The 12,043-nt window shown below is 44.6% G+C and overlaps 1 protein-coding gene across 4 annotated transcripts in view; it reads left to right on the forward strand.

Moving 5' to 3' along the window:
* Positions 1 to 11,838, forward strand: part of sh3gl1b (SH3-domain GRB2-like 1b) — a 44,398-nt gene extending 32,560 nt beyond the window's left edge. Inside the window, exons 6-10 of one of the 4 annotated variants that reach the window (XM_063201629.1) lie at positions 176 to 334; positions 1,595 to 1,698; positions 2,087 to 2,226; positions 2,880 to 2,927; positions 7,992 to 11,838. In XM_063201629.1, the coding sequence (XP_063057699.1) occupies positions 176 to 334; positions 1,595 to 1,698; positions 2,087 to 2,226; positions 2,880 to 2,927; positions 7,992 to 8,185 (645 nt within the window). In that variant the 3' untranslated portion in view covers positions 8,186 to 11,838. Of the gene's footprint in view, positions 1 to 175; positions 335 to 1,591; positions 1,699 to 2,086; positions 2,227 to 2,879; positions 2,928 to 7,991 lie in introns of all 4 variants that reach the window. The other 3 variants (XM_063201628.1, XM_063201631.1, XM_063201630.1) reach the window with 3 other exon arrangements.
* The last annotated feature ends 205 nt before the right edge of the window (positions 11,839 to 12,043 follow it).

The following is a 12,043-nucleotide window of genomic DNA, read 5'->3' on the forward strand; positions in this document are numbered from 1 at the left end:
CATACTGATACAAGACGTAGAATAAATACACACACACACACACACACAGAGCGAACAGTAATGTTTAAAGACTTTGCTTTGCTAAAGGCTGTGCTTTAGGCCAGATATGGCCTTGGTTAAGGAGCTCGACCTTTGTCAGCAGTCAAACTAAAAGCCTTTTTTCCTTTGCCATCAGCACCACCTGAAGAAGCTGGAGGGCCGTCGTCTGGACTACGATTACAAGAAGAAGCGCACGGGCAAGATCTCCGACGATGAGGTGCGGCAGGCCCTGGAGAAGTTCCACGAGTCCAAGGAGGTGGCCGAGACCAGCATGTACAACCTGCTGGAGACCGACGTGAGTCTCTAAACTGCCACGGGTGTGGGAGAGAATATCACAATTGCGTCGTGGTCAAAAGTTTAGTTGGAGAGGGTGCTGTGGCTCAGACGGCTAGGGCGCCATACTGTTACATCAGGGACCCGGGTCAAAGTTCCTACAGTAAAGAATCTTCACAAACAAAGCATGTTGTTTTATGGGGCTCAGATGATGCAAGACCATACAATAACTGTTCCCTCTTCTATTTTTACTGTATCAATGTCTCTTTTATTTCCACTGTATGACCCTTTCCTATTTTCCTATTTACCCTTGCGTTTTTTGTCGTCTGTCTAATCTAAACTGCTTCGAAGGGAGGTACCGAACACCACATCTGCTTTGTGTTGCTTAGAATGGTGCAAGTCAACAACACAACTGTTCCGTCTTTAAAAAAAATAAAAAAAATACAGCTTCCTTTCTTTTTGTGCGTGCCATCTGCTATTCAACTAGTCTTCTGTTTTCTCTGACCCCTTGTAGTCTTCCTCTTTTTTCATCTCCTCTTCCTTGTTCCTCCTTCCTTCCCTCTGGCTTTGCCTTGGTCAGGGCTCCACAGTGCCACCTGCTGTTGGGATGTTTCGTGTTTCTTCGTTGCCACACTGTAGCAGATGGGGCTGAGTTTGGGCAAGGCGTCTGTGTAATTGTAACCAGATCACACAGATGGCAACGCACTCGTCCGCCTTAACATGCAATCACAACATGTTTTCTTCCCTCTCAATCCCTCTGTCTTTGTCTTTTTCTCTGTCTTTGTCTCTGTCTTTGTCTCTGACTCGGTTTCTTTCTCTCTCTCTCTCTCTCTCTCTCTCTCTCTCTCTCTCTCTCTCTCTCTCTCTCTCTCTCTCTCTCTCTCTCTCTCTCTCTCTCTCTATCTATCTCTATCTATCTAACTCTTTCTCATTGTGAATGTAATGTAAGCATATGCTATATGTATGTATGTCAGAACTTGACAGAAAGTTAGTATGCTAATGGAAGTAAAGCATCTATTTACAACTTCAAGTTTCAGTGGAGTGCGTCTCTGACTGTGCTTTTTGTTTCACGTTACACAATTGTTTATCGTTGTGTGCAGTACATACATATCTGATCATGTGCATGTGTGTGTGTGTGTGTGTGTGTGTGTGTGTGTGTGTGTGTGTGTGTGTGTGTGTGTGTGCATGTTTGTGTGTGTGCGCCTGTGTGTGCGTGCGTGTGTTTGAGAATGTGTGTGTGTGTGTGTATCTGTATGGTGTTTGCGTGTACGTTTCCCAGCAGATCGAGCAGGTGAGTCAGCTCTCCTCCCTGGTGGAGTCCCAGGTGCAGTATCATCAACAGGCTGTGCAAATCCTGGAGGAATTATCCACCAAGCTCAAAGACAGGTGTGTGTGGGTGCGGATGCTTCTGATGGGCCTGTCTGTGTACGCACCTGTGTGCTTCTGTGTTTTATATTCATATTTGTATTAATATATTTTATTTATTTAGTTAGTTAGTTTGTTAGTTATTTTTATTGGGTATTTATGTGGGTATTTACAAAACACGGGAAGTTAGATGCAGTTTCAGCAACTTGATAAACTAATTGTTTGTTGCACATGAAATCTCGATACTGATGCCCCAGTATTGAGGAGCCCTGATATACCGTATCCTGATACCGACATTTTGAACGATACGTGTATCGTGAAGAGGCCCGTGATTCCATATCAGTTGATGTTGTTATTGTTGTTGTTCTGGTATAAGTGTGATGACACAAGGCTGTGTTGGCTCCCCCAGGATAAGCGAGGCCCAGACCCGCCCACGCAGGGAGTACGTCCCCAAGCCCAAGCCAGTCTTCGAGTTCCAAGAGTCCATCGACCAATCCAATGGTGGCTTCACTCCGCCCGCAGCAGCTCCTCCTCCTTCCCGCAACTCAGGTAAGCAGAGGGAGAGTGGATGTAGTGCGGTGGCGTAGGGACTGGGGAGGAAGTCCAGGGGGAGATGGGGAACTGTGACTCTACTACTACGCTCTTCTTTATTCCCTCTGACCCCGTTATGGAAGAGGGAGGCGAGAAGAGAAGCACATTGTGCTTTGTTTCTCTTGCTGGGTGCTGGTGGCAGGGTGTGACAAGACTGTGTGTGTGTGTGTGTGTGTGTGTGTGTGTGTGTGTGTGTGTGTGTGTGTGTGTGTGTGTGTGTGTGTGTGTGTGTGTGTGTGTGTGTGTGTGTGTGTGTGTGTGTGTGTGTGTGTGTGTGTGTGTGTGTAATGATTGCTATTATTTCACTCTTGAGTCTGTGTGAGACGTTGTGCCATATTGCACATTCGTGTGTGTATGCCTGACTGTGCTCAAGGATCTTATTGCACTCATCTTTGTGTGTGTGCGTGCGTGTGTACACAAATGTTTGTGTGTATGTTTGAGAAAGAGAGGTAGAGAGACTACAGTCGGTTGAAAGGCTGCAGCTACCAGCTGTTAACCCCCACCACCTCCTCTCTCTCTCTTTCTCTCTCTCTCCAGTTATGTCACCATGTATTTCCCTCCTTTCCTCTTTTCCCCCTCCACCCTCCCTTCCTCCCTCCCCCCCTCATCAGACCTCCTCCATTTTGGCCGAGTTCCCTCAATACGGAAACCCAGGACGCGTGAGTCTATAGCGGAGTAGCTCTGCTTTCGCCTGTGTGTCGCGTGTGAACAACAATGGGGTGCACTTGGGCAAAGGGGGGAGAAGGGCCAGTCTAACTTGTAAAAACACATTTGGTGATGAGCCACCCGCAGCAGCTTGTTCCAAGTGTCAGGGAAATCAAGTGCATGCTTCTGGAATCATAAGAGCACTTGCTTGCCCCCCCCATGTTTGTGTTATGCTACGATATAAGATCTGGGTGGGGGTCTAATGGAATTGTTCATCCAATCAGCAGTGACTGAATGTCTTAATTGGAAGCCAATGAACTGATCCTGGGTGTGGTAATTTACAAGTGTATGAACCTTTACTGGGTGTCTTAATTGAAAGCCGGTGTGTAGAGCTAGGAACCATGATGATTTGACTTGATTTCACCGATGGTGCCTAACGGAATAAAAAATACACTTGCACGTTTCTACAGCCAGATGTACCCATTCCCCGTGACGGAATACACTGTGGAAATAAGCAAACATAATCATGCCATTGGAAAATGAGCATTGTCTGTGTTTTTGATCATGATGGGTTGAAACACTTGTCATACACATACTCACTATCGCTCTGTCACTCTTTTGTACTCTCATAGACAATGGCATGGTGTTCTTTTACTTGCACTCGTGTGCAGCCTCAGACACGCACACTCGCTCAAAAACAAGCACTTGGCCAGCCTTTCTGCCAGTAAGAAAGGGGAAGTGTTTACACTATAGTACTGCTATTTTTTCTATCAGTTTTTGCGTAGTGATGATATCAATATGGCTGAGGTCAGGCCACACATGCTGAGGAAACGCACACTGGTCCGTGCAGCAGGAAGGCCTGTGTGTGTATGAGATGGGAACTGGTCATGTATGAGGGGAATCAGGAAACCAGGAGGGGGGAATGGAGTGGGGTTGCAGGGCATGGCCACAGCGAGAGGGTCGGCGTGCAGAGCTTAGTTTTTGGCAGCCACTGTTGGGAAACGAATAGAAAATGCTATGCTGCCCTAGAAAGACAAAGTGCATTAACTATATATTTTGCCAAAATTGTGTTTAGACTGAGAATAGTGTTCATAACACCTCCTTTATCGTGTGACATAGCCGTATGGTCCAAAATATGTCCCATTTCAGAGATAATACTATGTCAAATTTGCAGTAACTGCAATATCCAACCTAACACTTTGAAGGCCATTTTCTCAGTTTCAGTGTGGGTGTAGTTACTGCATTTTAACTTTCTAGGGCATTATGGGTCATTGAATTCTCTGAACGCCCCACCTTGCTTGACCATCTTAGATCTGGCAAAAAAACAAAACAACATCAAGGAGGTTTGCACACTTCCCAATACCAAAATATGCTCTGAGAATGGGTGTGGATGGAATGTCCTCTGTATACTAACTCTTTAGTCGTTCTCAGTAGGGGTGCATTGCATACCAAAAGCTCTTGAGATAGAACTATAACAGTTAAAGCTGTTCTCTCTGTTTAATTTGAAGCCACATTAACTTTACAGTGCCTTTTTGTGGTTTGGACGGTTTTGGTGCATTTGCGAGAAACGGTTGTCTTTGAGCTCACAGAAAGCTAACTTTAGTCGCCCCTCCTCTGTCCTATTTATGTGTTGCTGTTGTGAACAAAAAAGTTGGTTCTATTGTTTTTGATCTTTCAGAATGTCCTGTAACGCAAACTTTTGTCAAAGAGGCTAGCAGATGTATACATGTACAGTGACATCAGAAAAAGACCAATTCTGCTACTGCAGTTGTCATCACAGCTGTGGTAAAGACGGAGTCTGACTTGCAGCCATTCTCCTATTTCTGACTGAGGAACCGTTGGGCAAGGCAACATACTGTACTAGGGCTGCACGATTATGGAAAAAATCATAATCACGATTATTTTGATCAAAATTGCGATTTCGATTATAATCACGATTACACCCCTGCCCCCCACCCCCTCCCATTCCAGAGTAGCCTATCAAAAAAATAAAGCCACATTTTTTTAAAAATCTGTTTCTTAAAATTTCAGTAAAGTTATGTAGTGAATATGATAAAAATATGCCATAGGCCTACAGTGGCAAGATCTTATTGGCTCCTCAACAGGCCAACTGAGTGGCATCACACTGTATTTTCCCAAATCACTTGCAAAAACACAAGTAGGGCCTATTTCAGGAAGTGGGGGTAATCACTGCGTTTGATTTGTAATATGACATTGGCAGGGCAGGGTGAGTGAAGACCAGAACAGTGTACCTAGGCCACCAAGAAGCTGGTCTGCATGATGGCATGTCTACACTTACAAAGCAAGGCAGCATAACCAACTTGATAAGCTTAACGTGTGTGCTGTCTTTTGTATGATTCCCAGCTAATTTCAATTCTGGACTGGAGGTAGTGCACCTGTGAGTAGGAGAGTTAGAAGGAGGTTATCTCTGTGTTTTAACTAGGGAAAGAGAGAGTGAGTTGAGAAATAAAAGGGCTGTGATGAAGAGCTGTCACTTTTGAATTTAATATGCTCTGGTCTGTAAAGTAATACTTCATGACTTGGCATGGAAACATAACCATTTAAATAAAACATAGCTTCATGATGTGTATTATTGCCTAGGGTTCTGTTAGGTTCTGCCAATTTGGACTGCAGTGCATTTGTCAAGCTAGCAAGCTAACACATTTGAGAATGTAGGAAGCAGAAGCAACTATGGCAGCTACAAATTGTGTTGAATTTCACTCATTGTAATTTAACTCACTGCACCAGTTTAACTTTACATTACTTGTCCACCAAAACAGCTATGGTATCTACACGCAGGTTGGTGTTAATGAGTAGTGAGTAACAGCCACTCTAATTGTTGTAGACAACAAAATAGCTTATTTCGTTTGTGTTAGCATGCTAACTAGCGATTTTTTTTAGACCAGAATAAAAGCTATTTCTCTTGGTTTTCCATAATCACAAACAGTTTCTGGTCAAAGCACATAGTTTCAAAACACCTTCAGAGACTCCAGCATCATGCAATGGCTGGTTTAATGTTTGAATGCCTCATATATATCCACCATTAGGATGAAACAACTCCCCTCCACTGCCCAGCAGTGAGTGCACTCACTGACACGGAGATTGCTGTCTCCGACTCCTCCCAGCCAGCCTGCCAAAATGCTGCCGCCCGCCCCCTCTCAGTACTGTCTGCTTATTGGTTCACAGACTTATCCTCCAACCAGAGACAGTTGTCAACAATATTACTATTGGCTGAAATGTCTTTGTGTTGAGAACGTGCGAGCAGTGCACAAGTCTGCAGGTGCGCGCAGCTTAGATGGAACACTGAATTTCCTCCCATAAAATCGCGATTTTCATGTTTTATGATCGTGGCGGCCAAAATCGCGATTTTGATTAAAATTCGATTAATTGTGCAGCCCTATACTGTACCCTTTCACTGCTGCTCATATGATTGCTGAAATGCACAGATGGAATGTCCTTGTGCACACTGTGTGTTGTGGTGTGCTGTGTGATCATGATGACGAAGGGCAATCACTTTCACAAGTGCCTACTGTGACAACCAGTGTTTAAACTTTAAATCCTAAGTGGACAACAAAAGACCAACTTTGGCTTTCTGGTTATAGTGGTTGCATTTCTTGTGCATTTCATTTTGTGCCACTGAAAAAAGAACCTGTTTTTCCTTATAAATCAACAAAATCCCTCGGGGCATGCGTAAATATGTTGAATATGCACCGTTTGTTCTCACTTTGTGGCATCAGCCCTGGCAACCGACGCTTTAATCTTGAAGTGTTGTCAGATTTATGCCTTCTGTAGCTTCTGTTTTGAAGCACGGTTCACTGTAGGATTTCATGCTGTGGTGGTACAAACATGGTTTTCTGTAGCTGAGCTGACGGCAGTTTTCAGGCACAAGCTTAATTAGCTAGGGTAGTTCTTCTCCAGTGCTTCCACGGCAGCTTCCTTTTTCTGTCTCTGACGTGTGCCCGTTCTGACAATTATTTAGTACGATGAGATTACCTAATTACACACACTTCATGTAGGATTACTGGCACTTGTGTCCCTGGATCCTGCATTAAGGTGATAACAATACGGCGTAATCAGATCAAGAGTGCCGTGTTATTGACTTAAGAGAAAGACGCTTCTGTGGCGGCCATCTCTATAAATAAAGCTGTATTGCCTCACCGCTGTGAATGTGTTGCCTTAATGTGATTTCGGAGAAGCAAGTAATGTGTACTGTGGAGCGAGGTGTCTGGGTTTAGCGCCGGCGTGTGACAGCTTGTTTGAGCGCTGGTGCGAAGTGTAGGCACAGGGGACAGAAGTGCAGAGACGAGCCGCTCCAAACTCCGAGGAGATAATTAGGACTCGGGCTCAAATGGTCGACGAAGCTACGACAGTCCTCATTAACAGGCCATCATATCCTGTGTGCTCTTCTGAAGGCTGTCATCCCCAACTAACTGTTTTGTGTGTGATTTAAGACTAATCTAGACAAGTGTGGTAAGAATGAAACCAAGATCTGGACTAACGCAGTGTGCGATTTTCTGAAATGCCATGTTGTTGAGACTAACACGGTATCAAGGTTTGTATCGTAACATCGTTTGGGATTGTGCAGACTAGGGTGTGTTGCATCTGACACCCAGCTATCCTGAGGTAGACTAAGATTTCATCCAACAGAAATGAAATGTTGTAGTTCATTATAGGAAACAAAAACATAATGAACCAAGCCATCCTGAAGACTGTAATGGTGGCCAGCTAGAGCAAAAGGAGATTGAGAGAGCCTATATATCTCATCTACTGTAGTCTAAACAGCCTTGCATGTGACTCAGATGTCTGATCTAATGGAGTCTCTTGTTCTCTTGCTCTTTCTTTTTTCTGTCTTTCCCCTTTGGGCTTTTCCCCCCTTATCTTCATGCTCTCATCTCATCCTTCCTCCTCCCTCCGTCTCCCCCCTTCCTTCCTCCTATCTCTCTTACTTACCCCCTCTTTCCTTCTCTCTCTCTCTCTCTCTCTCTCTCTCTCTCTCTCTCTCTCTCTCTCTCTCTCTCTCTCTCTCTCTCTCTCTCTCTCTCTCTCTCTCTCTCTCTCTCTTTCCCTCCCATATACAGCCTCGGAGCAGCCGTGCTGTAAAGCGCTGTACGACTTTGAGCCGGAGAACGAGGGCGAGCTGGGCTTCCGCGAGGGTGACATCATCACCCTGACCAATCAGATCGACGAGAACTGGTACGAGGGCATGCTGCACGGCCAATCAGGCTTCTTCCCCCTCAACTACGTGGAGGTGGTCGTCCCGCTGTCCCACTGAGGTCCTCTTGCAAAGATGACACCAAGGGACGAGGGGGAGGAAGAGGGAGAAAAGAGAGAGAGATGGCGAAAGAGGAGAAAAAGAGATGGATGGATGGATGGAGGGAGGGAGAGAGAGAGGGAAGGAGGGGGGAAATGAGGAGCCCGTTTTCACGGTCTTCGGTCTTCACTCAGTGCTCATCACCATGGTCGTCGCCACAGACGAAGACTGTTAACCTGTACTCTGGCACTTTGTCACCGAGACTCTGGCGAGGGAAACTTCCGGAAGAGGGTGGCTTCTCACATTCCATCACAGACAAGATAAGAATGCATAAACGAAAACAGAGAAAAATGAACTTTTTAAATCGCATCCGAGAAAAAGAAAAAACGAACAGTGACTGACGGCAAGTGGAAATGGACCTAAGACGCAATTTTACACACACACACACACACACACACACACACACACACACACACACACACACACACACACACACACACACAGAGAGACAGACAAACACACACAGAGAGACAGACAAACAGACAGACAGACACACACACACACACACACACAGTACCCATAAAACATTTTCTCATTCTCTAGTTTTTTTTTTTCAGGCGCCACAGAGATATCCCAAAATGAGACACAAAGTTTGGAAGAGTAGATTTAAAACCAGCCTCTAGCAGGGCGCAGACGTGTCATCGTGATTTATTTCGTTAATTATCATTTCAGATGTCCGTAAGCAGCCTGCAGAGTCTCTTGTCTTTCTCGCGCGCGGCCTGAAGATCTCCCTGGCGTAACTCCGGTCTCCCCCTGTGTAACTATTTTAACATTCGGTTGCGGCCTGAAAACTGGTAGGATTTATGGGGGAAGGAGGACTGTGGCCGGTGGTTGGGAAGGCCCTTGACTGTCTTATGTTGCCTGCCAGCCTGCCTGTCTGCGTGTCTGGGGAGTCTTCGCTAAGCTCCTGGGACTCCTTGGCACTCTCAATTGTGGCAGAGCGTGAAATGTGGGCACACACACGGTGTCTTGTCGGGGCCATAGACATATGTCTATTGGTCAGAGCCACCACCAGTCTGCTGCTGAGCTGGGGCGTCGTTCTAGTCTAGTGGAGCTGACTCAAACTTGCACCTCTTGCATCCCCTGCTGGACAGGCCGAGTCACTGCCGCTCTTTGTCGACTTGAAATCAAAAACATAAGCAGCCGTTTATTTCACTCTGTATGTCTGCTGGTTTGCGTGCTCGTATAAAAGGAGTGGTCTTCTTGTGTGCGTGTGCGTGTCTAACTGGAGTGCTAAGCGTGTCTGAGCCACAAGGGAGAAAAACATCTTAGCTTAGAGGTCCCCAATACCCGTTTTTTTTCAAACCGTTACATTCAAAGTAGGTCCATATAGCATTTCATATTTTTGAAAAAACTAGCTTTGCACCAACTGACAGTTGCACCTTTTTGATTTCAAATTGAAATGAATCGTTGAAGGGACTTTGGATATTAGCATGTTGAATACTTGATGATGGTTCCCCAACCTGAGCGAGCGAGAGAGAGAGAGATTTGCGATCCTCTGGTGTTTTGACACTACAGTCTGAGACTAATGTAACACTAACACTTTGCATTTCGTTTGGGGAGGCCCGGGACGGGGGTCTGCACAGTTGTTGGAATCATTAAAAAGGCCCCTCCTTCCTCCCTTCCTAGGGTGCATGATGCACCTCTCCTTTGGAATTGGTTTGTTTTTGTTTTTTTGTACCCACCTCATCGAGGAAACGCAGCCAAAAAACGTATGTGTGTTTGTATGTTTGTGTTAGTGTGCGTGTGCGTGTGTGGTAAAATCATGACCTAAATTGCCTTGTTACCATGATCTGCCTGTTTATGTAGTGCCTCTATGCGAGTCTTTAGAGTTCCGCATGGATGATCTAGTATGATCTAGCAGAGGCCTCAATGAACTGTACTTCTAGATGTCGTAATAAAGTTTTCCATGGTGTGTGTCCCGGAACTACAGGTTGTTGTGAGAGAAGGTCCTGTATATCTCTCTATGGATCATTGGTCCTGTGCCCCGGAGCTGTTAAGTTGGCACCGTGTTGTTTTTTACTTCTTACAGTAGCCAGACAAACTTACTCGCTGGCTTCTGCCGTGGGCCTTGATCGCAGTCTAAAATGCCACTTGATGGCCTCCTTTAGAGTAGGTAGATTGTTGCAATGTTCATCCACACCACCAGGTGTCACTGAATCCTATGTGCTATACCTTTACACAATATACACCTTGTTATAAAATTACACCATGTTTCCCTGAAGTGCTCTTGCACCTGATGCTGCTGGCAGTGTCTTATTATCTTCCCTCCTCCCTCTAAAGTTTACTGAGGAGAGGGTCACCATATTGTCTGTGACTTGTCACACAGACACACACTCCACACCATGTCTGCTGTCATACAAGTTCAAACACCCAACTCAGCACTCGTTATAGCCCATAGTAATATGTTGTAGCCTTTGGGCGGTGAGAGTTTACCTGATCATGTGATGCGAGAGGGTTTTTGTGGTCCTTTGCAGTATAGTGAGTGAAGAGACTTGTAAGCACCATGTCTCTTGAGTTTTTTTTGTTTGTTTCTGTTATAAAGTCTTAAATAGAAAGACATTTAGACAGGACTGGATGTTGTCTAAAAGGATAGGATGTGCACTCTGAAGAGAGGCCCTGCGTTTGGCAGTGGGATATATATGTTATCCTCCCAGCATATCATGATTTTATTCTCACCTGATATTGGCCCTATAATAATACACTATACCCTGCCCCAACACACACACACACACACACACACACACACACACACACACACACACACACACACACACACACACACACACACACACACACACACACACACACACACACACACACACACACATTCTGCTCCTCCCCGGACTTTCCACTCAGGCACACTAACACACCCCGACTCCACACTTCCTTGTTATATGACTCCCAATGTTATTTCCTGCCCTTGTGTAAGAAATCACATCTGTTTTAGTTCAGGGGTTTTCTTTCATGTGTATCAGTGCAGACTGGATCTGAAAAGTTAGACATCAATATATTTTTTTGTTTTGGTAAGCAAAAGAGGGGCAAAGAAACACTCAAGATATGAAGTGGTAGCTCTGAAGGGCGCACCAGTGCCTTTGTGATTTCAGGAGGGAAACATCTAATACACCAAACAAAAAATTAACAATGCCCCATCACAGTGAAATGACTTTTCATTGTTTGTTGTTTTGTCGTCTTGTTGTTTCTCATTTTACAAAGGGCTCCATTCATTTTGAGTTGAGGCGTTTGTGTGTGTACAAATTGTAGTGCATGTGTGTACACTTGTCTCTGCAACACTACAGATTTTTAAAAGGGTTATTTCAGTCTAATCCATTAGAGTACCAGACGCATCGTAAATTGTGAAAGTTTAAGAAAAAAGGATTTCCTGGTACTCTGTAGTATTATTATTTTATACAAATACATAAATATATATACATCTGTAAAATTTTCTGATTTTAAATTAATTTTTTGCATGTGGGTCTTTTATGTTAGCTTGTTATGTTATAGTTTTTTGTATGTCCTGATGAATTTAACTGTAGTATCCCATTTATCCTCCAGTATTTGTACTTTCATGACCTCTCCCATCTTTACGTAAATAAATGTTCAAAAAACATCAACTAAGGTATGAATGGTGACTTTGTGTTTGCAATCTGCATCTAGAGCGCTAAGTATGTACTTGTTTATTGAATCGTTTCACTTATAGTCTCCCCTATAAATATCATGTGTGGCATAAATTCATTCGGCATATTCAGAGACCTGAACGCTTGTAGGACCTTTAACGGAGAAATGTTCTCTCAGGCTTAACCGCTCAAGCCCTAGAGA

This window comes from Engraulis encrasicolus, chromosome 6 (genome assembly GCF_034702125.1).
Source record: "Engraulis encrasicolus isolate BLACKSEA-1 chromosome 6, IST_EnEncr_1.0, whole genome shotgun sequence".
Classification (NCBI taxonomy): domain Eukaryota; kingdom Metazoa; phylum Chordata; class Actinopteri; order Clupeiformes; family Engraulidae; genus Engraulis; species Engraulis encrasicolus.